This window comes from Sturnira hondurensis, unplaced genomic scaffold (assembly GCF_014824575.4).
Source record: "Sturnira hondurensis isolate 20B ecotype Veracruz unplaced genomic scaffold, ASM1482457v3 Scaffold0022215, whole genome shotgun sequence".
In the NCBI taxonomy this organism is placed as follows: Eukaryota; Metazoa; Chordata; class Mammalia; order Chiroptera; family Phyllostomidae; genus Sturnira; species Sturnira hondurensis.
The window spans coordinates 15,405,837-15,431,299 of record NW_028094846.1 but is presented as its reverse complement, the minus strand read 5'-3'; the positions used below and the strand labels follow the sequence as shown (position 1 = coordinate 15,431,299).

The 25,463-nt window shown below is 47.6% G+C and overlaps 1 protein-coding gene and 2 long non-coding RNA genes across 11 annotated transcripts in view; 1 reads left to right on the top strand and 2 right to left on the bottom strand.

Annotated features, from left to right (window-relative positions):
• The window catches only part of LOC118979082 (uncharacterized), a 33,606-nt gene extending 32,758 nt beyond the window's left edge, over positions 1-848 (bottom strand). For all 3 annotated transcript variants that reach the window (XR_005064839.1, XR_005064838.1, XR_005064840.1), the window contains exon 1: positions 759-848. This is a non-coding gene — a long non-coding RNA (uncharacterized LOC118979082). The remainder of the gene's footprint in view (positions 1-758) is intronic.
• Positions 849-5,571: 4,723 nt separating this feature from the next.
• On the bottom strand, positions 5,572-7,910 carry LOC118979083 (uncharacterized). The gene is made up of 3 exons (XR_005064841.1): positions 7,662-7,910; positions 6,321-7,519; positions 5,572-5,661 (listed from the first exon to the last, which is right to left on the bottom strand). It is a non-coding gene; the product is annotated as an uncharacterized LOC118979083 (long non-coding RNA).
• Positions 6,595-25,463, top strand: part of PROX1 (prospero homeobox 1) — a 52,039-nt gene continuing 33,170 nt past the window's right edge. For 2 of the 7 annotated variants that reach the window (XM_037034994.1, XM_037034987.1), the window contains exons 1-3: positions 6,595-6,683; positions 14,838-16,629; positions 23,475-23,582. In XM_037034994.1, coding sequence (XP_036890889.1) covers positions 14,905-16,629; positions 23,475-23,582 — 1,833 coding nt within the window. In that variant the 5' untranslated portion in view covers positions 6,595-6,683; positions 14,838-14,904. The other 5 variants (XM_037034988.1, XM_037034989.1, XM_037034992.1 and 2 more) reach the window with 5 other exon arrangements.

Here is a 25,463-nt window from a genome sequence, read left to right as displayed (position 1 = left end):
CTGCGCCTGGCCTTTGCCTCTATATTTCTAAGCTGCCGGTCATCCTGAGTAAAAGCCTAGAAACGTGGACAGCAGAGATAACTTCAGTCCTAGCCTCAACGCCCCTGAAAATAGAGAGAACACCTCCTGCGAATTCACATCCTTGACTTGAAAGACCAAAGAAAGGGAAACTGGGAATAACGGGCCACATATTCTTAGATCATAGACAAGAAAGGGGGGTGGCGGGGGGGGGTACATCCCTTAAAAGGTCCCGCCCCTCTTTAGGTCCTGGGAGAGTCCCCACTCTCAGGTTAAAGGCTTCAACCGGCTGTGGGCGCCACCGCCCCGCAGCAACAGGAGGGCGGCGGGGGAGGGGAGGCCGCGGGGCCGCGTGGGCCCCGCAGCATCTGATGTTCTCCAGCTCCGAGCCGTGCCGGGAGCAGGTGGCTGCCCCTTGCGCCGGGCGTGCGCTGAGTCCAGGCCAACTGAGCGCGGTTGCAAAGCCTGCAGCGGCCCGGGAGGAACCAGGGACCGTGGGGCACGGATCAGGGGACAGGGACCCTGGAGCAGGGTGGGCGTGCCCTCCACCAGAAGCTGGTCGCCACCGCTGCAGCCCCTCGCGTTCGCCCTCTCAGCGTCCAGAGGCCGCGACACCTAGCGCGGGGCCGCAGCGTGGAAGGAAGGGCTGGGAGGGAGGAGGAGACCCGGAGGAAGCCGCTGGCCAGGCAGCCCCGCTCCACCGAGGGCCAGGAGAGGAGACTCCCAACCTTTCCTCCTACCCCGAAACTTTTCCAACGCACGCAGGCGTATTCCTCACGGGTTTCGGCGGCTTGGAGTCGCCATCAGGGAGGAGGCTCGGCCAACAAACACGTCCCCCAGCACACGTGCAGAGGTACACAGGCACGCGGGGAGGGACTGGGCCTCTGGGGAGGCGGCTGAGGGCGTGATGGCAGCAGGCGACTTCACAGTCGAAAGGGATTCCCCGCGCGCGAGAACCAGTGGTTAAAAACCTGCAGAAGCTCCGAAGTGTAGCGGTGCCCCAGCCTGTGCGTAACTTTGCCCACTGCGCCCCCGCGTGCAAAGGCGTCCCCACGCACTCACACCCTCACCCACCCCACTCTAGGTTGCGGCCCGAGCCTGCCTTTGTATTTCTGTGACAGTGAACGACATGCTAATTTGGGCCAAAGAGGGAGGGGTGTAAACTGCGTAAATTTCGCTACCTGGCACCCCCAGTTACCGAGAGAGAATGTCCCGTTCTCCCCGAAAGCGTACCCTCCGCTTCCCTTGGCCCTTGGTCTCCAGCGTTTTTATTACGGTGGACTGATGATACAGCACAGCAGATTGATGTGCATTTTTTTTCCCCTGAGATCAGGACCTTTCCAAATCTTATCCCTCAAAGAGCCCAGTGGGGTTGGAGAAAGGCACGTTATTTCGGGGGGCAGCAGCACCCCTCTCAAGGCGCGCGCGCGGCCTGGCGGGCGCCTCGCCGGGCTCCGCGCGGCCGGCGGAGCGGCTGGATTATGTAAGTAACAGCCCTCCATGTGCTCACCGCCATCTGTTAATATCTTGATATTGGAAAGTTCGGTGCCTGAGGCAAAGCCAGGGTTGGCGGCGCGGAGCTCCCTGCCTTCTCTTTTCTACTCCAGGGCAAGGAATGCACCTCCCTTTGCTTGTTTTTGCCGCTTCCATAAAATCAAGTAATAGTTTGCCCCTTCGGTCTCTGACACTGACCCCCTCTCCCCGAGGGCGGGGCCTGTCGGGGAAGAGTGATCTGCCTCGAGGTCCCTTGACAGTAAAGAATCCTTTCGATGAATTGATATTTTGGTGACAGTTCTAGGTTCTTTTAGGCTTCTTGTGGCGGACTCTGTATTGGGGCGGGGGCTGTATTCTTTTTAAAAATTATTTCTTCTGCCAGCACTCTGACCCAACATTCTTGTAAAGGTTATATTTCAACTCCTTTGGAGTGTGATTCGCCTGTTTACTTTGAAAGCTGTTGGTTAAACAAACATCACTCGGGAGGCTTCTAAGCAGTGGGGTTCCCAGGAGAGAAATGCCCAGCTGCTATTGCTACTGATCTTGTGGCATTTCACCCGCCCCCTCCCCCCCCCGCCCCCCATTCAGACCTTCAGAACAAATTCAGGTTGGGCTTGGCGCCACACTGGGCACAGGGGCAGAAGTGTGTCGGGCAGGGGGAGGAATATGGAGGTCAGTCAGTCTGCCCCTAGATAGCCTGAAGCAGGCCGGCCTGCACCCTGGGGTTGGTTTTTCTTTCTTTCTCTTCCCCTTGTCAGGGTGGTGGTGGTGCTGGTGGTGTTTGGCGGAAGGGGTGTGTGTGCGCGCGCGCGTGTGTCCCCACAGCATCTCCTTGATCCTCCTGAAATCCATGCCCACGTTTGTCCCTCGACTGGATCTGGTTGAAATTCCCAGAATGGGTTCGTTCAGGGATCTGGTGTCAGTTATTCGCAAGGTTTAAATTACTTATAGCAGTCCTCTCTCCGATCTCCACCTAACGGCTTTGCGAAAGAGCAGAGGGTTGGTGAACAACACACCCAGGAAACATCCCGGTGAACTGTGCTTAACCCAGAGCCAGATGCACAAGTGATTACTGCAAGTTTGACTCAGAACACACAGATCAGCCTTCAGATAAATAAGTAAACTCAGCCTGCAGGGCTGGAGTTTGTTGGAAGACCAGTCAGAATTTGGGTTACCTTCTAAGGTATTGGGGTTATGTTGGCAGTTGGGCGGAGGAAGGGATTTCCCCCTAGGTCTGGCCGCTGGTTTCCGAGACGGAGCCAATATCTAGGCGAGTTGTGGTCTCCCAGNAAGTGATTACTGCAAGTTTGACTCAGAACACACAGATCAGCCTTCAGATAAATAAGTAAACTCAGCCTGCAGGGCTGGAGTTTGTTGGAAGACCAGTCAGAATTTGGGTTACCTTCTAAGGTATTGGGGTTATGTTGGCAGTTGGGCAGAGGAAGGGATCCCCCTAGGTCTGGCCGCTGGTTTCCGAGACGGAGCCAATATCTAGGCGAGTTGTGGTCTCCCAGCTGACTGACCGCTTCTCCCCTTTCAGAAAACAAAACCGGGAGTCGCTCGAGATTCTTACTCCAGGGCGTCTGGAGACCTGGGAGAGCGCCTGGGCTCTGGCCGGAGGGGTTGGCCAAGAGCCTGGCTCATACGGCGTCCCGACAGCAGGGGACAGGACAGGGCCCCGAAGACACCGCTCACAGGGCTGGGCTGAGGACCGAGCTCGCTCGCCCGGCGTTGCGCGCGATCCTATTTCAACCACCAGCTCCTGCACCCTAAAGCGGGCTGCGAACTGCCGCGACCCAGCGTGGCGAGCCGCGAGCCTCAGCCGCCAAGGCTGGGGTTGGGGGCGCTTCCTTGTTTGCCAAGCGGTCTACCCCGACTTCGACTCAGGGAAAGATGAAGGGCTTTTCCCGCCGCCCGTTCCCGAGCGTGGTGTGTGCAAAAGGTGCGTGCGAGCGCTAGGTGCAATTGACGTAAACTTGTGCGCTACATACAGTTCAAGTCATTCCTTCCAGAGTATGAATCTTTTCTCTCTCTCTCTGCTTCCTTTCTTCCTTCTGTTCTCCCCTCCTCCTTCCCTGCCCTCCTCCCTTGTAAATGTCTAACTGAGCAGAGATGGTGTTAAGGTGTAGTGGGTACATATCCTTTACCCCTACCAGTTTATGCGTGGGCTGCCTCTAACACGTACACACTGGGATGCTTCAAGAGAAGAACAGGACGAAAAAGAAGAAAGGCAGTATCCTTGGTCCAAATTTCTCTGCTCTAGACACCCGCTTACCTCGAAAGGACCCAACCAATAGAAACAGTATTCCACGCTGCATCTTATGGGCACGCTGATAGATTACTTCTGTTCCCAGCCTACATTGCCACGTCTCAGTTAGGCACACTTGGTACGTAGCCCGCAAGCGGATCACTGGAAGTGTAAGCGTGGTGTTTGCGCGCCTATGTGTTGTGTCAGTGATGGGGCGCGGGGAGTGTCTGAAGGCTGCAAAGGGGAAGACGTGAACGCTGGGGAAGCTCAAGCAAGTCTCCTTTCTTATGCTGGACACCGAACCTGGCCCGCCTGACTTTTTTCCTTTCTTTTCCATGTGTGAATCCCTTGCCAAAAGTTTCCTGCAGGGTATAGGGCTGGACGTTATCATCGCCATTATTCCAAGAGAAGACTTCCTCGCAGTCTGATGAATTGCAGGCTGAAATGCTAACTGTCCGAGGAAAGTGGGGGGTGTGGGTGTGGGCGTGGGCGTGCTCGCAGAAACCGGTGGTTGTTTTCCGCCCGTGGGCTTGTAACACACCTCAGAAACACCGTGTCGTCTTGCAGTCACAACACGACTCAGCCTTTGATCTGATTAAATGTGAGGGACACATGAAACATACTTTTCCTCACCTCACCTAAGTAAATGAGTGAGTCTAATCCGGTAGCTATGAGTGTTTCTGCTTCGCAGCCCCTGCAAGTCCTGGCTTTGGTAGGACCTTGAAGTCAAAAACTGGGTTGCTTTAGTAAAAGCCGGTTACTGTGCTGCAAGAAAGAAATGTTGTAGCTGCGTTCGAGCGGCAGGGCTGGAGGCTCCCTCCTTAGCATTTGTAACTTGCAACCCCCAAGGAGCTCTTAGAGCCTCATAACCTAAAGAAATCTTGCTGGTTATTTTCACCCAAGATTGCCACAGCCCGCTGCAGCAAGGGTGGTCGCGAGGCGAGTCCAGGGACTGAAAGAAAGGACAGGACCAAATGCTCTGCTGGCAAATGGCAACTTTATTCAAGGAACAGCTGGCTTATATACAAACTGCTGTGGCCTAAAGCAAGACCTCAAGGAACTGGAGACAATGTTGTTTTTCAAAGTTTGTACACACCCTAGAGTTATCAAAAGGGCAAGATGTTCTCATATCCTTGGAACATGACGCATATACCAAGATTCTGTTATTTCCTTCAAGGCTAAGAACAAGATGGTAAGAAGAAGGTCAGGAAAATGTCAAGACGCCCGCCGGCTCCAGGGACCAGAAACCAAGTTCCTCCACCATTTTCACAGTGGAGGACTCTGTCCTTGATCCCCTGTGGCCAAATCAAAGTGAATCTTCCTATGGCTTTATCTCGAAGTCTGAAATTAAGCGTTTGAAATTTCTCACCCAATAATAAATTTTAAAGTTTGTCACTCGGGCATCATAACTGTGTAAATCCTGGTTGAAACCTATATTTTGGGTTATTCTGGGGTGGAATGAGTGCGGGACAACTGCGAGGTAATGTTGTTAACATTTTCTTGAAGGCTGCTGTACGAACCGTACAAACAAGGATTTTTCTTCTTAATAATTTTGATGGGAGGTTGACTGGGATTAAGCCAGGGCTGGTCTGCGAATAGCAGATGAAGCGGAGCCCATGCGGGAAACTTCTGGCATCTATCATTTAATCCCAAACCTTACCTGGATTTCAGTGCCCATCTCCCCTTTAAAATTCTGCGAGAGTGACATGTGTTTTTGATACGACCTACGATCATCTTAAAAGTGGCATGATTTAAGGGTCCCCACTCCCTCCTCCTACACCATCCCACCCCTAAGAAAGAAAAAATTCCACTTTCTCCAGTACACTTTCCCGTGCCTCCCTTCTCCCAAGTCTGAGGAGCCCTCACTCGCTCGGCCACTGGGCAAACCCCATCAGCTGTATCTGGGAAATGAAGGGGAGGAGAGAAAAAAGAGGACCTGCGCCCGGGAAGGGCGAGTGCCAGCCCAGCGCCGCTCTCGCCATCGCCGCTCTGCGTGGCGCCCTCGGAGGGCTCGCCCCGGCCCGGCCCCTCTCGCGGCGACTCCGACTCCGCGGCCCCGCAGCCGGGGCAGGGCGGGGACGGGGGTGGGGGCCCGGGCCGGGGGCGGAGGCGGGGGGAGGAGGAGCTCGGGTCCCCTCTCCCCTCCTCTTTTCCCAGCCCCTCACCCCCACCCCCCTTATATATATTTTTTTTCCTCCCAAGTTCTCTTGCCTCGCTATCCCCCCTTGAAGCCGAAGGCGCCTCGCGATTGGGCGCCGGGGCCGGGGACGTCAGTGAGACTGTGACGTGCAGTCTTCCTGTTTCCTTCTGCAGCGTCTTAAAGTAAATCTTGTCGGGAGCGCAGCCCCGAGCGGAGGGAGCGCTCGGAAGCCGTACCCGCTCGCAGCCGCGAGAGCGCGGCGGCGCAAAAGAGCTCGGCCGGGCCCGCCGCGCCCGCCCGCCCGCCCCGTGCGCCCCGTTCGGCTCCTCGCCGCTCGCCTCCGCGCTCCCCGCCCGCCCCGCGCCCGCCCGTCGCCGGCTCGCCCCGGGCGCTCGCCTGCTCGCGGCCGTCCAGACTCACCGTCCCTCGGCCAATTATCATATTCAGCCCCCGCGAGGTAGCAGCGGGCGTGAGCGCTCGTGTCTTTTCCTCTCGGCCGGCGGGGGAGGAAAAAAAAAAAAAGAGGCTCGGTCCCCCTGCTCCCGGCGCCGCGTAAGTATCTTCTGTCCCTTCGCCAGTCCCCTCCCCTTTTCCAGAATCACTTGTACTGGCTTGTTCTTGAATGGAGAGAAAAGAGACTCCCAGGACCAACACCCCTGTCAATGTTTCTTTTTCAGGAGGAAATGGTGTGATTTAAATGAATCGCAATAGAATAGCCTCTGAACAGTTTCCGAGCGGGAGCCTCAGTGGAACTCTGCGCTGCGCGCCTCCCAGTTCCTAAGAGTAAGTGATCCGCTCGGCTTTTATTTCTTTCTCTTTCCTGCCGGTGGCTGGGGGTGGTGTTGGCGCGGGGGGAGGGGGGCGGCTGATACTGCGGGACGTGTCCTGATCTTGTCACCTTTTGTGTGCCGTGTCTGGGGTGTGCGGGGGCGCTTGCTTCCCTTCCTCTTTCTCCTGCCTCCTCTCTACTCAGGAGAGGGGACTGCGATGGGGACAGGGTCGCTTTTTGTTCGTCTGGGTCCCCGCTTTCGCCAAGCCTCATCCTTCCCATCTCTCCCGGTGAAAACTCCTGGGCTAGTCCCCACGTCCCTTCTCTTTGTCTAGTTTATTATAGCTGCCTTTCTTCCAGGCTCTTCCAATTTGCTTGCCATTTGCATACCTTTCACTTCTTCTTTTAACCCCAGCGGAGAGCCAGGGAGGAGAGAGGCTGGGAGAGGGAAAGGGGCGGGGGGGGGGGGGGGGGGAGGTGCGCTCTGTTACTTTCCTCTCTAAACGCTGTCGGAGCCGAAATGCTGAAATCGGGGTTGGTGCGGTGCAGAGATGGTCCAGGGCAGCGAACGCAACGCCCCTCTCCTGAGCTCCGGGGAACCTGGAGTAGGTCAAGTTGAGCGGGGTAAGGCGGCTCCTGGAGTCTCAGGGGGGCGGGGGCGGGGACAGAAGAATCGGTGCCCCGGCGTCGAGGGAGGACTGAGAGATCGAGGTCTGGGTGGGGGGTGTTCTTGGCCAGCGGACTTGCGAGGCCGAGACTCTCTCAGTCATCGCTGGCAGGCTGTGGTGTTGGGCTGCTTGGATCTTGTCTTGGCTGGGTGGTACCTAGAGTTGTGCCCCAGCTTGGAGGCCTGGGGTGGGGGCAAAGGAGAGGTGAGAGGAATTGTTACTGGATGGAACGGTGAGGAGGGCGGGAAGAGCTGCTATCTTGCCGGAACAGACCAGGAGGGGGGCGCGGGGTGGGGGGTGGGGGGGTTGGAGAAGAGACATCACCCAAAGTCCAGTTGAGCGAGTGGTTGGTTGGTTCCTCTCGTGAGGCAGCCAGTTACTCCTCCTGCTGCAACTGGACGCCGCCGCTGGAGAGTGCGGATTCGGGATGGGGGCGAGCGGGGAGGTAGACGGAGAGTAGCTTTCGAGACACTCCGGGTCTCCGGCCCTTCTCAGCCCTTTGGAAGTTGAGTCCTCCTGGCCGGCCGAGAAAAGAACCGGGAGGAGGGGTTGGGCGATAGCCTTAAATAGCCCAAGGAGGCAGGTCGGAGTGTGAAATTGCTGCTGTTCTTGGCAATCCAGAACCCTACTCCGCCTGGGGGAAAGCTGGAAACTCACCTGCTTGTTTTAATTTTTCCAAGAAGGTCTGTGTTGTCTCCTTGAGCTTATAAAAACAGAGCAAGTACAGGATGGCCTCCTCAAAGTCAAGGCTAGAAGTTCTTCTCTCCTGCTCTCTCTCTCCTCTCTTTCTCTCTCTCCTCCCACCTATACCCTCCCTTACAAAAAAAAAAAAAGCATTTCCTTTTCTAAACTAGGTAGGCAGAGGTCTATTAGCAGAATACGCATGAGCAGGGCCTGACAGGTGTGTTGTGTCAAGAAAGACAGGTGCAAATTTCCTCTGTGTCTGTGTGTGCCTGTATCGTTCCAGACCACAATGCGTGCCCTGGGGTTGTAGAGATTTATGAATTTATGGTTGCCCTGGTTAATAGGATTGTCCCAGCTAATGGGAGTGGGCTGTTGTTATGTTTTGAGCCCTGCCATGTGAGTTCTTTGGTGGAGGGTAGGGGACAAGTTGTTATGTGTTTGTTTATTTTTCTTAAGGATGTTGGCAGGCTGCTGCTGAGGCCGTGCCTCAGGCTCCTGTCTGCCAGGCGGCTGAAAGTACCCCCGCTTCAGGCAGCAGGTGGAGGGAGATTGACTTTCCCTTTGCTTCCGTTCAGTTTATGTCTATCTCCCAGGTCTGGGGAGGTGGGGCAGGGGGGGGGGTTGCCTTTTGTGTGTGTGTATTTTGGACAGCCGTGGGTGGTGTATGTAACTGCCAAGAATACCAAAGTCAGTTTGAAAGTGTTACTGTTCGTAAAGCTTATCTTTTTAGCGTGCTTTCTGTCTGCCCAGAAAGAATAGGTATGAGCAATAAACTCTTTCAAGTCATATGTTAAATATTCTCATAAAGTAGAACGAGCCTGTCATTGTACCAGACATGTGCCAGATGTTCCAGTTATTACTCTGATGGGGAAGGAAAATCTCAAGTACGTGAGAGGTAACTGTGCTTTTCTATTTGATGCAAGATGCGGGCAGTCAGTTCTCGGAGGAGTTTCTTGCAAGAACTTCTGAGTATTTTCTAAATGAAATGGGCTGTGTGTGGTGAGGCAGCAAAAGGGGAATACTCAGGTTGAGCTGTCCAAACAGTGAAACTTGCCTGTGTTTATAGAATGGCAAATTAGATGATGGTAAGGACTGGGGCTTAATGTATGAGGGAAGATATTGAAAATTCAGTGGGAGCCCTGTATCTGGACTCTTATCAATTGATCTAGTAAATTTCACGTTACACAGGCCACTTCTTGAGTTGCCTAGAATTAGGTTGGGCGGTGAATGGTGATTGTTGGCTGGTTTTGTTGCTTGGGTGACGGGTCATTGTTTCATGAAAATAAGAAAATATGTGTTATTTATTCTTTAGTGGTAAGCATCAAACTTTGCCTCCAACACTTTCCTTGGGCGCTTTTGAAGTTCTTTTATGATTGAAATGTCATCAATGGATGTGTTCTTTTGCTTATTTTTAATAAGGGTTATCTGCGCTGGCACTTATATTTTGATGTATTTGCTATTTTTAGGTATCCATTATGCAGAATCCTATTTAGTTTAATCACCACCTTGGGGGGGGAAAAGGCACGCACACATAATGTGCATCTTTGTTCTCACTTTCCCCATGTCCTAGCGTGGGTCCTCCACAGGTGGCAATGGCAATTTTAAAACATCATTGAGCTGCCAGGCTTTGCTGTTTATTTGTTCGAAATGCAAACAGGCCCGCTTCCCCTTAATTTCTTGTATCATGTCAGGAATCGTCTTGCACGTGCAATTGGCAGTATAAGAAATGCTGTAGGTTCAGGATTCACAAGAGAAATGATAAAATGTTACTGATTTCAGGATACGAAGATGGATTGCGTGTGATATGTTATTGTAGGGTTCTAATGGACTACCTGTGTGCATGGAAAAGCATATATATGTTAGGAATTTCCCAAACCTTGTTGCCTAGTGTCTTCGGAAGCTTCAGGGGACATTTAGAGTATTTGAAATTTTGAGAAACAGAAAAAAAATGTGTTTTTTTTCCCGTGTTTTTTTTTTTCTTGAGATTATTTTTCACTCTGATTTGCTAATTTGGAGAATTCTGACTTTTTAAACAAGTAGAAATGAGTAATTAGGCATGCGTCAGAAAATGTGCTGTGCTTATTTCACTGGTGAAAATGTATGGACTTTTTGATAGGATAGAGAGTTTTTTAATAAAATGGCAATAATCTGAGATCTCTATTATGATAGTAAATTTTGACATCTACTATAAGATTTTGACGATAGAATCTTAGTTAATTTAAATATGAACCCAACGTCCAGTGAATTCTTCAAAATAAACATCAAAGGTTTTCTGACCCTGGTAGTAGGCAGAAACACCTCTGAAGGAAAAGTTGCTAATTAGCAAAAATGGACTCTTGAATACAGTGAAGGGGACGGCTTAGTGATTTGAGTGGGCGGGTGGGGGCAGTTACCTCAGTCAAATCATCAGATTTTTTCCCCTTCAATTACTGATTTCCAGATTGTTTTATTAATGATATTCCATTGGAAATTTCATAACCAGCTTGATCTGAGCAGATGAGAAGCTTACTCAAAGGCTGTTTTCTAAAAGAAGTAAAGGGTAAGCTTGAGCAATTTCTTCCAATAATTTTATCAACAAAGACAGATAATCTCAATAATCCAACCAGGAAACCATGCCAGCCCCACACTTCCTCTGCCTCCTAAAAGGTTTGTCTGAACTATCTGGATAATTACTGTAATGAAACGCTGCTTTGTCCAGAATCTGGACTCCACAGAGATGCATAAAAGTTGCACTGCCCTCCCCCAGATAAGTTCTTCAGTGAAGTGAGAGCCCTCGGCCGTCTTCTACTTCACACTGGAGTGTGCCTTCAAAACTCTCCACTGAAAATTCTTTTCTACTCACATGCAGTCGTCAGCTTCCTTAGGAATATGTGAACTAGAAGGTCAAATAATTCCAATTTTAATTAAGGATCTTTTGGAGTAGTTAAAATCTGACATGATTATACCTGGATGTTTGTTCTTATTTTATTTTGTGGGGAGGAATCTGCTATGCCGAGATATCCTTTGCATAGGAATTATTAGAACGTTTGTGTCGTTAGATGCCAAACGGTGCAAAGAAAATATTTAATGGTGAAAATGACTCTCTACAGATTTTCACATTAAGCGAAGAGGCGTTTACAAGGGTAGAATATGCGTTATTTGATCAATAACACATTTGGACTCAAATTCAACATCAGTATTTTTCTGCATACTTGCTGATAATTGATGTGTTCATCCCGTTGATTAAGAGGTTTTGTGTTGCTTGGTTAAACTCAAAATTAATGTTAAAATGAAAATAGAAGAGGACAGTAATGCTGGGGAAATAGTAGGCAGCAGGAAGAGAGGAAGACCAAAGGAGAGAGAGATGGGCTCCATCAAGGAAGCCATGGGCACAAGACTGCAGGAGCCCAACAGGGCTGTCGAGGACTGGGCATCGGGGACATCACTCATTCATGGGGTCGCGCCAATTCCACGGCACTGAACACNCATCAGTATTTTTCTGCATACTTGCTGATAATTGATGTGTTCATCCCGTTGATTAAGAGGTTTTGTGTTGCTTGGTTAAACTCAAAATTAATGTTAAAATGAAAATAGAAGAGGACAGTAATGCTGGGGAAATAGTAGGCAGCAGGAAGAGAGGAAGACCAAAGGAGAGAGAGATGGGCTCCATCAAGGAAGCCATGGGCACAAGACTACAGGAGCCCAACAGGGCTGTCGAGGACTGGGCATCGGGGACATCACTCATTCATGGGGTCGCGCCAATTCCACGGCACCGAACACACACAGAAATCAATAAGGATTGTGGCTGAAACATTCTGGCTTAGTACACATGTTGAGAAAGAAAGTACTTTGAAAAATCCTAATGCACAGGATAGAATCAGTTGTAAAGTCATGGCACAGCCTTCTCTGAATTCTGAATTGGGAAATCGCAGAAGGGCTCTGAGAGTGTTTTCAAGCTATTTAATTTTGCATTATAGACATTTAACAGTGTGTGTTCTTCTGTGGTAAGTGTATTTGCACATATATCTTGTTTATGAAGCATTATGCTAGTATACTGGAAACCCCTTATAATGACTTGATCTTGCCTGGAGTCTCCCTGGGTTATAAGCCCAATGTGCACTAATACCTTTATTTCTTAAGTTTAGGTCTAAGCTATATGGAGAGATATATTTCTTCATGCCTATTAATATAATGCCTTGTCGCGCTGGATTATATAATTTTCCCCATTTGTTTCATCCTATTTATTATGTCTCAGCTGGACATCTTACAACAAGACCTAAAAGTAATTCAATTCGCTTAGCCCACAACGGAAACGGGTCATTATTTAATCTAAAAACGCTGACTGGTTGAAAGAGAATTGCAAAAAACCAGAGTGTTTTGGTGCATCTGGGGGAAGTTACAGGAGATGGTGTTTTTGCAAAGACCCAACAAGCCCTGAAGACGAGAGGAGCGTTTCTCTCCACCTTAGGAAGAGCACAGCCCTCCTCTTGGCTTTGGCAAGAAGCAAGGGATACAGCTGTTGATACCTAGGCTAGGGGAGAGGAAGTGCAGTTGACGCAGAGGTAGATGGCAGTCGCAAAGGAAGGATGCCTGGGGATGACCTTGTGCACGTGTCTTGCCCAGCCTGTCGTTGCCGAGATCCTCTGGGGCAGAGGTGCTCATCCCACGGCAAGGGTGGGAGGGAGGAAAATCCAGTTTGGGCGTGAGGGTGAGCGGCGGGGAGGAAAACACTGCAGAAAGTTTGCTCAGTGTTTTCGTTGGAGAGCTGTGTGATCTTCAGGTGACATTAAAGAGAAAAAGATTTGTACACAAACAGAACAAGCCAACATTTAAAATAATGGCAATCAACTCTGTTTTGGGAAAGCTGATATGTGTGCAAAAAAAGACTCTCCCTCGATATGTCTTTCTGAGCTTTGAAATAATTCTTCTTTTCTCTTGTTTGTCTCAGGCCTTCCTTTTTTCCCCCACTCACCTGACAGCTACACCTGATTTATCAGATCTAATATGGTAGTGAGCAGTGTGTTATTGCAGTTTTGTATTCCTGAAACCAATTTTGTTATTCATGTGTGAGGGTTCGCGATTATTCCAAACTCGATTTTGAACCCAGTATTGAAGTTATGAAGGTCTATTTGCATTCTCCCTTCAGGACATTTTATCCTGAGGCATGTAACCAGTACTTTATTCTCAAGCGTACGAAAAACATGTTTAAAGAGGCCTCATCCTGCTTTCGTGATCCTCTACACCAGGCTCTTTTAAAATGTATCTTCCTACAGAAGGCAGGAGCAAGGACTGCATGATGAAATCTTTCTCACTCAAAAAAATATATACACACCCTGCCATCTAAGCGCTGAGCATTTCCTTGATTTTTACAGGGTATTTCATGCTGAAATTATGCCTATTTGCATGGATAGTCATTCTTTAAAACTAGCCACAGATGCAGTCCTGGGGAGCACGTAGATGTTTTTACAGGTGAACCGAAAGAGATGGGAGCTGTTCCAGGCGCTCTGCACGCTGCCTTTGGCAATACACACTGTTATTGTGAAGATGTGCTCTGTTAAGCAAACGTGAAGTTTAATATTAGATAAACCCCGGGTGCAAAAAAATACTCTCATTTTCTTCCTAAGATGTTAATTGTGAGCAAAAAAAGATGTGACATCTTGTGTTTGATGCCAAATTTGGGGTTAGCCGCACTACTTAATAAGTCACAAAATATGTCAAGTGCTTTTTATAAAATGCAAGGAAGGGTGATCTCTTTTTATATTGTGTTTCCAAGAAGCGGTGGAAGTTCATAGGCAGAGAAGGTAGTTCCTTTGTGTGTTGGAGTGATGTTATTTTCTTTCTTCTTTCCACATCTTTTTTGTCTTGTTTTTCTGTTGGTTTCTTAAATCTAGCATGTGGGATAAGATTCACAAGTGGCATGTGTTAGAGAGCTTCTTTAAGCATGTGATGTGTTATTTTGGCAAGGTTTTGACAGAGGAAAACTAGTCCTGAAGATGTATTTATTCTTGTCGAACTCAATTTATTGATTTCTAAAATGTAACAATGTCGTTCTTTTGCAGAGAGTTCACCTTTATGATGATTTTATGTCCTCAGAAAGACATCATCAAAATTTATAAATATTCTCATGCTTACATTAAAAACCCCAACAGATACCATCTTCAAAAGTGATTTTATAATACAAATGCATATCTATATTAAAAGCAGTATTTGCCATATGAGTAGTTTTGCATTTATTTCCATGTTAAGCTGACCATTTCTGCGGGAAGGATGCTGATGGGATTTCACATATGACAAGAATATTTTAAATTTCAGTAATAAAAGTTGTGTGTTTTAAATATTTGCATTTATTTTAGAGTTGTTTCCCTTTTATAGCCTTAAAACCACTGTAATTCTAAGGCAGAAATGGAATTTTGCATCCAAATGTCACACAGCCTGAAAATGTAACCTTATTTCTTAAGTATAGCCCACTTTCATCTTTCATGATGTCAATCTCAATGCCCAAAATTTAATCAATTGGTTGTCAGAGGCTGTGTACTTATAATCTACCATTTCTTCTGAAGATAAACAGTATCATTTTAGGCATTTGTGAAAGAGAATCATATTACTGGTGCTTAAGCAGTTTTTGCTTTTTTTTTAATCTTAATCCATCTTAAACCAGTGGAGCAGAAATATTTAAAAATGTTTCATTTCAAGCGGAGTGCATAATAAATTGCAATAATTGTAATGTGCCATAAATCCCAGAGCCTATGCATTTTGCATTTGATTCAGGATTGAGGTCAGGAAATTTGGAGAAATTTAAAGAAAATGATTCATCAGTCCTTTTGTTCTGTTGGCCAGGGTCCCGGGATTCTTGAGCTGTGCCCAGCTGACGAGCTTTTGAAGATGGCACAATAACTGTCCAGTGATGCCTGACCATGACAGCACAGCCCTCTTAAGCCGGCAAACCAAGAGGAGAAGAGTTGACATTGGAGTGAAAAGGACGGTAGGGACGGCATCTGCATTTTTTGCTAAGGCAAGAGCAACGTTGTTCAGTACCATGAATCCCCAAGGCTCCGAGCAGGATGTTGAGTACTCAGTGGTGCAGCATGCAGATGGGGAGAAGTCAAATGTACTCCGCAAGCTGCTGAAGAGGGCGAACTCGTATGAAGATGCCATGATGCCTTTTCCAGGAGCAACCATCATTTCCCAGCTGTTGAAAAATAACATGAACAAAAACGGTGGCACGGAGCCCAGTTTCCAAGCCAGCGGTCTCTCTAGTACAGGCTCCGAAGTACATCAGGAGGATATATGCAGCAACTCTTCAAGAGACAGCCCCCCAGAGTGTCTTTCCCCTTTTGGCAGGCCTACTATGAGCCAGTTTGATATGGATCGCTTATGTGACGAGCACCTGAGAGCAAAGCGCGCCCGGGTTGAGAATATAATTCGGGGTATGAGCCATTCCCCCAGTGTGGCGTTAAGGGGCAATGAAAATGAAAGAGAGATGGCCCCGCAGTCTGTGAGTCCCCGAGAAAGTTACAGAGAAAACAAACGCAAGCAGAAGCTACCCCAGCAGCAGCAACAGAGTTTCCAGCAGCTGGTTTCAGCCCGAAAAGAACAGAAGCGAGAGGAGCGCCGACAGCTGAAACAGCAGCTGGAGGACATGCAGAAACAGCTGCGCCAGCTGCAGGAGAAGTTCTACCAGATCTATGACAGCACTGATTCTGAAAATGATGAAGATGGTAACCTGTCTGAAGACAGCATGCGCTCGGAGCTTCTGGATGCCAGGGCCCAGGACTCTGTAGGGAGGTCAGATAATGAGATGTGCGAGCTAGACCCCGGGCAGTTCATTGACCGAGCCCGAGCCCTGATCAGGGAGCAGGAGATGGCTGAGAACAAGCCCAAGCGGGAAGGCAGCAACAAAGAGCGAGACCACGGGCCAAACTCCTTACAACCGGAAGGCAAACATTTGGCCGAGACCTTGAAACAGGAACTGAACTCTGCCATGTCGCAGGTCGTGGACACTGTGGTCAAAGTCTTTTCGGCCAAACCCTCCCGCCAGGTTCCTCAGGTCTTCCCCCCTCTCCAGATCCCCCAGGCCAGATTCGCAGTCAATGGGGAAAACCACAATTTCCACACCGCCAACCAGCGCCTGCAGTGCTTTGGCGACGTCATCATTCCGAACCCCCTGGACACCTTCGGCAACGTGCAGATGCCCAGTTCCACAGACCAGACAGAAGCACTGCCCCTGGTCGTCCGCAAAAACTCATCCGACCAGTCTGCCGCCGGCGGCCCCCCCGGCGGCCACCACCAGCCCCTGCACCAGTCGCCTCTCTCTGCCACTGCGGGCTTCACCACGTCCACCTTCCGCCACCCCTTCCCCCTTCCCTTGATGGCCTACCCGTTTCAGAGTCCATTAGGTGCTCCCTCTGGCTCCTTCTCGGGGAAAGACAGAGCGTCTCCTGAATCCTTAGACTTAACCAGGGAGACGACGAGTCTGAGGACCAAGATGTCGTCCCACCACCTGAGCCACCACCCTTGTTCACCAGCACACCCACCCAGCACCGCGGAAGGGCTCTCCCTGTCGCTCATCAAGTCCGAGTGTGGCGATCTTCAAGACATGTCCGAAATCTCACCTTACTCGGGAAGTGCAATATCCTTTTTTCCCCCCCGACTCGAGGGAAACCGAACAAAGTGGGTTTTCCCAGAGGGTCAGGTTTACACGTGTGTAGAATAAGGTAGACGAGTATCTTCTTAAGAATGCAATGTTCCCTATTATTCAAAGTAGTAAGCTCTTATCAACATGCCTGGGGCACTTCTGATGACCCAAAACCTTCCCACGAAACCAACACCTTCGCAACTTTCACAAGACGTGAATCGCCCCAAAGAGCTGGTATTTCATAGGTGCCTTTTCAGCAGGGTGTTTCCTGCTGTCCTTCCTGTATTATCTTCCTACCCACCCCCACCCCCCGTTTTTTTAAGAGTAGAATCAGAGATGCAAAAAACATTTCATCGTGATGTTGAATTCTAACAGATGTGTATACATTTTAAGAAATGGTAAGTTTTATAAAGGAGAGAAGAGAAGAGTGTGCTTCCGATCCCTGAGGTGCCCTGAGAAGAATTCCCCCTCCAAGCCGTGTGCAGGCCCCTGGGCTGTGGAGAGGAGGCCCGATTCAGTCGGAGGGAGAGTCCTGTTCTGATGGGAGGGACATCGGTATGGGAGGGCGCTTGGACTCCCTCTTTAATCTCAAAGTGAGATGCTTTTTTTTTTTTTTTTTAAGGAAATACACAGGTACTGATTTATTCCGACGGCATCGGTCTCTCTCTCACTCACCCAAGGTCTGTTCTTTGGGGCTGGTACAGCTGCCTTCCATGCATGATTAACCTCTGTTCAGCCATACACAGAAATCTTTTGTCCTAACGTACACAAAGCAAATTATTTTGGAAAGCGAGAGAGCACAATTAAATATAAAACTCAGCTGTATTCGACTTAAAATGGCTCTTTTTATGACTCTTTTATATTTTGAACCTGCCTGTGATGTGGAGATGCCGGTTATATTTTTTATTAGACCTGTCTTGAACTCTGGCTATTATTTTTAACTGATGATTTCTTTTTTTTTCCCCTCTGTAAATTGGTCCTTGCAGTAAATTCTTAAAAATCTTGTGGTCATTGGTGCTCTGGGGTAGTAGGCTAGTAGCATTTGGGGGCAGGTAGCGGCATGTTTCTTTATAATAAATTGCCAGATGGATATAAAATTTAGCAATTAAGTTGGCTGTTGCTAAATTGAGGATTTGAAGCACTCGCCTGAATGACTAGAAATTGGCATTTTAGTGTCTAAGCCCACTCTAGAGGCCGCCACGTTAGTGCGAAGTCTCAGCCCTGGTGGAAATGTGCTTTCCTAGGCGGCGAAGATCATCCTTCCAGCCAAATCTTAGGCTCCTGGTAAAGGTTGCTGGTACCCGTTTACCTTACCTTGACCTCATGTGACTCGCTGGGGCAGTTAAACAGGTCTCTTTCTATGGCGAGGAAGAAGAGAATCATGTTGTGAGAGAAAGCAGGAGCAAGATGTCGAGGACCTAGCTATAGGATTGGAAACGAGTTTTGGGTTGGCTGCGGATTTAACTCCTGTCTTTCAAAGACCTGAGAGTTAACTCACCTGACACGAATCAAAACTGCGCCGAGCACCAGGCCTTACCCATTCTGAGCAGGCGGTAAACATCGGTCAGAATGATCGGAATAAAGCTGTTGGTGATGAGAAAGGCCAAGTAGAAGACACAATAGCTTGAATGTTTTTTACCCTTTGCAAGAAGAGCATCTTCTGACGCTCACAGCAGACAGCTGTTCAAAGCTAGACCCCCAAATCTCAGGGATCTTGCACTTCATTTTGAAGCCAGTAGTAGTGATGGCGGGTGTTCTCTTTCTGTCTGTCTGTCTGTCTGTCTGTCTCTCTCTCTCTCTCTCTCACACACACACACACATGTGTTGACACACACTCACACAAGAAAAGGACCTGCCTATTTGGTGAATGTTTGAAGCCAGGTTTCAAAGTCTTCGAAGTCCACATTAAACTCTTTCCCTCAGGATGCCTGCACCTGTTTCTGTGTTAGCCTGTTCATTGTAATTGCCTGTCTGGGTGCGTGTGTGTTTCTAAGTAAGTTGGGTCTTCTAGGATAAAAATTGTTTTGATTGTTTTAAGTGTTGGCAATGCTCATTGTCTCACCCTGTCTAAATCCCCTGAGGAATTTTAAGGATTTGAATTGACATTAGGTCCTTTTATGGCTACGCACATCAGAGGCTTTAAAGAGAGTATAGTTGCTTCTCCTTGAGTAACTTCTTTTTTCTCTCCCCCCGACCTAAGATTCTACTAAACACTGGTCCTTTGGAAGCACCTGTGTCCATAGAAAGTGTTAGTTGCTTGTACCTGGAGGCATTTCTGTCATGTAGCTAAATAACTCGGGCCTCTTGTGGCCATTGATGATCACATTGCCCACCTTCTAGACTCGTATTCTCCGTTTCTCTTCTCCCTGTACCACATCACACTTTTAATCACTTATCTCACTGATGTATTGTTTCTTAGGAAGAAGGGTAGTCAAGCAACACTTTCTCTAGCCCACATAATTCTACAGCCAGTGAGGGTGGATCTGGGTGTTTGGGGGGAAAATGGATGCCTCTCCATCCTTGTACAGCCCTGAGTTCTTCCCTGGGCTTACCCGATGGTGTGCAGGCAAAATCCTCCAGCACTTAGTTTAAAGAACTCTGGGAACCACAGTGGGTGGTGTCTTACTTCAGCTTTAGGTATATAAGCCCATATGTGGACCTGCTGTACCATTACTCCTAGAAAGGATCAGTAGAAACAAGATGAAATGGTACCATATGAAATGGTACCACGATAATCGTCATTATTATGTTTTTATTTTTAGTTCATGGCTTTCCAAGTTGTGATGAATAATTTACTTCTGAAGGAACAATTCTTTCCTACTCCAAAGGGCAGCATCTGCTTCTCTGAACAAAGTAGCCAAGGCAAGAACTACTGAGAACACCAGGTTATCCGATATATCCATTTAGGTTCAGCACAGTAAGCATATATGTTCTATGTAATAAAACACACTTCCTAGGTTTCCCTACTAATAGAAAGGAAATGGCGAGTGTGTGCACGGCAAACAGAATGCCAGTGCACCTGCTCACGTCTTGGATAGAAAAAGTGCGTTCAGTATCTTTGCAAATGAATCTATTTAATCAAATATTAAGTTGTATTCAAATCCCAAAAGAAACAGCCAGCCAATTGTTTTTCTTCGTGATGTTCCTTGTCACCCGTCCTCTTTGCATCTCAAGAAAAATAGCCTTGTTTAGGCCTCACACATTTGCATGTGCCCAATTAAAGCACAAGGCCAGGATTATAAGCCGTTAAGAAGTGCAGGTGAAGAAACTGAGCCGGCTCTCTGGCAGCCAGCTTCCCTCACAGGACTTTTAGGGAGCATGTGAACAATACCTGAAGAAGTTTAGAAAGGAACCCAGTAATCTGAAGCTAAAACCCACCGGGAAGCGTGGGTTAAAAATGAATTTCTAAACTGCGAAGCAATCCATAGAAGCTGATCATTCACATTTTAAAGAAGCCCTGTGGGGCCACGTTAGTTATGTTAGCTATAGCGAGGCATGTATACGAAAGACCGAGAGAGAACTCTGGGTTCCTACCATTATGAGGTAAATAAAAAAATATTCACCCCCCGGGTTATGTTGAACTTCTTAACAGAGCAGCAATTACTTGCTCTATCATTTTCATGCAAGGAGACAGTTTAGATCCCTTCTCCCCATTTAAGGTTTCCCAGGGGGCAAGCCTCCCGAGAAACATACCAAATCAGAGCAAAAGGAGAAAAGCTACAATTCTTGGGGTTTCCACGTGGCTTAGAAAGCGTCAGTAAGCGCTCCCCGTGCTCTTGGTTGGAAATGCAGCTTGTACAATCTCTAGCCACAATTCAGAGCTCAACTGGAAAAAGAGAATTTTCTTCCTCCTGCCTCCACAGCCTATTATTCTCCCATTTGCCTTTTTGCTGCCTCTGCTGCTCCTCCCGCTGCTGCGTGTAGGTGAGGTTACATTGTGCTTGGTAAACAGACAACACGCAGACTCTCGGGTTGTTTGAACACCGCTTTGGGTTCAGCTGTAGCCCTCTACTTCTCTGATCTTTTATATTCCCGAGCAGATGTCTTTCATTAATTTATGGATTTATCATCTTTTCTTTTTTTTTTCTCCTTCTTCTTTTTTCTTTTTTTACACCTGGCAGCTGTCTCAAGTTTCAGCAGTTATTGTCTATTTTGCATCACACATAGAATTGAATGTCATCTGTCTTCACAAAGCTACGGCAAAGAGAATTGAGGCAAAGCCACATGAGCTGCCTGGACAGATCTTGTTTGCGTTCCATCCCCCCTCCCCCCCACCCCCCCTTTACCTCCTTAATATTTATTTGTGCTCATTTTCTTTCCTGGCCTTGAATGGGGCTTAGCTCGTGTTCAGTACAGCTGTATGTTTACTGAATCTATTCCATCATGAGTCATTGTGCGTGTGTAAGTATCCTGGAAACAGCGAGTGCTTTCTTGGAAGAACAGTTGCTTTTCAGCACAAGCACTTAAAAGGGAAATTAACCAATTGGTCAGTTCAGATTTATTTTGAGGAGGCAAAAAAAGGATTATCTAACTGTTGGCTTTTAAATGTTTCATTAGCTATTTTTAATAGTTTATTAGAAACATATATTTTATGGGAATTTTATCTCAATTACATGATGAGTGAGAGAGAAAGATTTAGTCTGTGTTCCATTGCAACTGATCGATTCCAAGTATTACCAACAGGAAACGTTTCAGGGCAAAAACAGACTTGAGAAATCGAATCAGAAGGATTTTTTTTACGAAATAAAAAGCCACTGCATCCCCAACCAAATAAGATGGATAGTTTGCCTTGTCTTTTCAGTAAAAAAAAAAAAAAAAAAAAAACAGAACTAAACCATCTCAGCAAAATGTAAATATATGGGAAGCTTCAGGAAGTTTTGGTGGCTCTTTAATTGTCTGAGAACCCCAGCAAAAGAATTTGTTTTGTGTGAGACCAATTTTTAAGAGAGTTAGGACTTTTTCCTAATAGTTAGACGTGCCAGGTTGTTTTCCTGTAGCCGTCTGGAAAAAAAAAAAAAGATGAGAACCCAGATCTGAGAATGTTTGTCGAAGTTCGGACATACCTAAAACTCTTATCACGAGGCAATAGGAGACAGCTTGCAACTAACTATTAATTCGCTTACCCATTTGGACAGATGGTCCTGAAGGGTGCTGTGTTCCTTTAGTCTTCTCTGTCTGTCTAATGGAGGTTACTGGAGGGCCTTTCAGCTCTTCCCTTGGCAGACAAAGTATGTCAGTCATAAATTATCGTCTTTGTAATCATTAAGGATCTCAAACAAAAACACAAGTTCAGTTAAGCTGCTTTGGGTTGCAGATATAAAATCAAAATTTCCTGCTTCAGCGTTTATTTTCGCTGGAGGAAAAAAAAAAGCCCAGTATTTAACTCTTCTTTTTACAAACCAAGGTGATCATTCACAAATTTGCATGATATTTAAGGGAATGCTAATCACCTTCTCAGCAGAATATTTGGTTAAACACCCTGTTAGAAGCCGTCAAGAGCTTATCAATATTAATTCCATGGTGCTTCTGTAGTAACTTCCTGGTTTCCCTGGCTTCTTAAAGATGGTTCACGCTGTACTTGATGGAGTCATTTGGAAACATTTCCTTTTCCTAAATATCTGCGTTGATCTGACCTTTTTTTCATACAGCGTGAAATTTTTGTCGGGTAGTGAAGTACACACATGCACATGTGTGCATTTTTCTTTTTTTTTTAACCTTATTTTTTCCTAATTTTTCCCAGACTCTCTTTTAAGAGAAAATCCTTAGAGAAGCTTCTAGGAAGGACCCTTAATTGACCTTGTGGGGGACCACATTGATTTTCTCCACGTGCATCTTCATTTCTGATAAATTATAAAGCCATTAATTTGCTGAGGAAATGGCAGGGCCAGGCTGCGGCACAGATGTGACCAGAGCCATCCCAGCTCTGAGTCTGCTAAGGAGTGCCAAGAATCCGGGGGAGAGTCGGGAAGCCTGGATTGTCATGGTTAGCCTCACATTCTCTCGGGAACTGGTTTAGTTGCTGCTGTTTACAGATCTAAAAGGTAATGATGTTTCCAGATAAATAGGCCTTCTTATTTGGGGTAAGTGGCCATTTATTGATCTGCTAACCCACAGTTATTGATTTGTTCACCTCAACCACCGTGCTGCTCTCCACGCAGTTAACTACGAATCCAGGAAAGGCACATTGTGCTTGGTTTTGGATCTTTGCTTTGACAAAAGCGACCCCCCCCCACCTCAAGGCTGCCCCTCTCCAAATTTAGCTGTTATTTAAAGGGAAACGATTAAAAGGATATACTAAGAAGATAGGAAGAAAGTGAGTCAAGACGCTCCATCACATTAGCACTAACAGGCAAAATGCGAGGCTTGCCTGACAGTTTTCAAAATAATGCACTCGGTGTTTTCACGGACATTAGTATAATAATTTGATGTAAACTGCAAGAGCGTGGGGAGAAAAATAAACAGAACTGTAATTTGGAAGAGGAAAAATCTGTCATAATAAGAGTTGGGTAGCACGTATTGGGTGCATTTGTCTCCTTAGCAACAAGTGAATGTATAGATAGAGTAAGGACCTCAGGCGGGGGGCCCTGCTTGGCCATCCTCACCACAAAGTAATCAAGATTCTGCAACTAAATTGTGCATCCTCACCGCGGCACCTGACAGAGTCTGCCAGGCAGTGGGTGTTTCAAGCAAGCGGCAGCAAGTCGGGTGCATTCCGTGGCCCATACCATTTACTTTCCAGAGTTTCCACAGCTGCTTGGTGGGCCTCCAGACCCCCGGTGGTGGGGAGGCAGTTGGTCCTGTGTTTAAAGCTATGTTGTCCTTAACCAATTGCGTCCTACATGCAGGAAGGATTGTCACCCAATCACTTGAAAAAAGCAAAGCTCATGTTCTTTTACACCCGTTATCCCAGCTCCAATATGCTGAAGACCTACTTCTCCGATGTAAAGGTAGGGACATTTCATATTATTAATTTATTTTTCAGTTTCTATGCATGTCAGTGTGATTTGAACTCTTGGGAGTGTCAATGGAGATGAGTGTGGAGTCGGTTCATTGGTACACCTGTGTTGTGCTGATTGAATGCACTTGTCCTTCTGGCGAAAGCTGGGCCAAGCAAAGCCGCCCCCTGCGTATTAAGACCACAGGACTGGTATTAATAAGTCACATGGTTTCCATGGTAGTCGGGGAAACTTAGCCTCTGCCTTTATATGTCTTAGTAACTTCTTGGAAGAAGTTTCAGCTGGTACTGAATGGATGTGCTTCAGAGGGCGTTCTCTTCCCCCCCTCCTCTCAGCAACAGTACCCTGTTTCTGTTTTTATTTCTGTTACTTTCCCCATATTTGTGCTCCTAAAAGCAAACTCTAGCACCTCTTTACCCCCCTGCCGAAAGGGAGCGTACATTGAAATTCTCTATGCAGTAGCTGCTTAAAAACAAAAGTGATGATTGTCTCTTATTTACAACTTAATTTGTTGTTGATGTAGAGTACACTGAGCATAAGGAGAATGAATAAAGTGACAGATTCAGGGCACATTATTCAAATGAGGATATGAAAGCTGTCGGCCTACAGCTGCAGCCTCCCTCGTTCCGCAGAATGTGGGGACCTCCTGGTTCTGTGTGCGTGTCTCTGTGTGCGCCTGGGTGTGCGTTTGAAGTCATTGTCTGCCTCAACTTGATGTTGTGTTAATCATCTGTAACTTTTTAAAACATCGATTGGATTTTGATGATGATAATGACACGCATGGTATCATTATCCAAGGATCTTGCTAAACATTACATTAGCTGAGATTAGTTCACTAGGGGTGGGTGCTTTCTCGCCCACCCTCCCCACCCCACCCCCGTATGTACGAGTTCTTATTTCTGTCATCCAGCAGCCCAAGTGCGCTCATTTCTCCGCACGCCCCTCTGCGCGCCCTGTTTTGCGCCCACTGCTCACGTTGCCTCATCGGCCTCTTTCTGCAGGCCCACTCATTGCAGTTTCCTTCGCTGGTGTTTTATTTGGCCCTATAAGGAAAGTTCTGTTTTCCCTCCTGCTCGCTTTGAATTGTGTATCAACCTCAGCCTTTTATCTTTCTCCTTCCCTGGCTGTGCTTCTTAAGTGGAAGGCATGTTTTCTCCTCACTCAGTGCCAACAAACCGGACAGGATGGGGAAGGCAGAGCAGGGCAGTAACTCACGTGGCTGGTTGGGAATCATTCAGCCCAGAAAAGGCGGAGGGACACAGGAGGCCAGGGAAAGGGTTTGGACTCTGTAGAGGACCGTCTGAAAAAGACAAATGAAAGGGAATTTGTCAGCTGGTGGAGAACCAGCCAGCTTCCAGAGCCTCGTTCTTTCAGAGAATCCTCCCAATACTTCAGTTCTAGGAGGGAGGAGACGGAAGGGGTGCTGTGCACACGTGCGTGCCGGTGTGTGTGTGTGTGTGTGTGTGTGTGTGTGTGTGTGTCCATGGGGCCTCCTTCACTCCACTTAGCACAGGGATGTGCAGTGTCGAGATACAATACTGACAATGCCTTATGTTGTTTATGTTGATCTTTCATCCAGAAGGAGGCCAAAGAGCTGTTCAGACTACGTAGGTAGGGATCACTCACCTGCCACTGGCACAAATGCAGCCGCCGGGAGGGTGGAAAGAAGCATCCATCCGGGGCCAGTGTCGCTGCCCAACAGTAGATGCGAATATTGGAAACAGTCATGTCTGTGCGGGTGTGCGCATGTGTGTGTGCGCATGCGCACGTGCGCACGCATGTGGTGGGAGGAAGGGCGGTGGTGGGGAAAATTGTTGATCTGTAGCTTTATGAATACTCTGCAGCGTAAACCCACAAGAAATTGTTCCCATT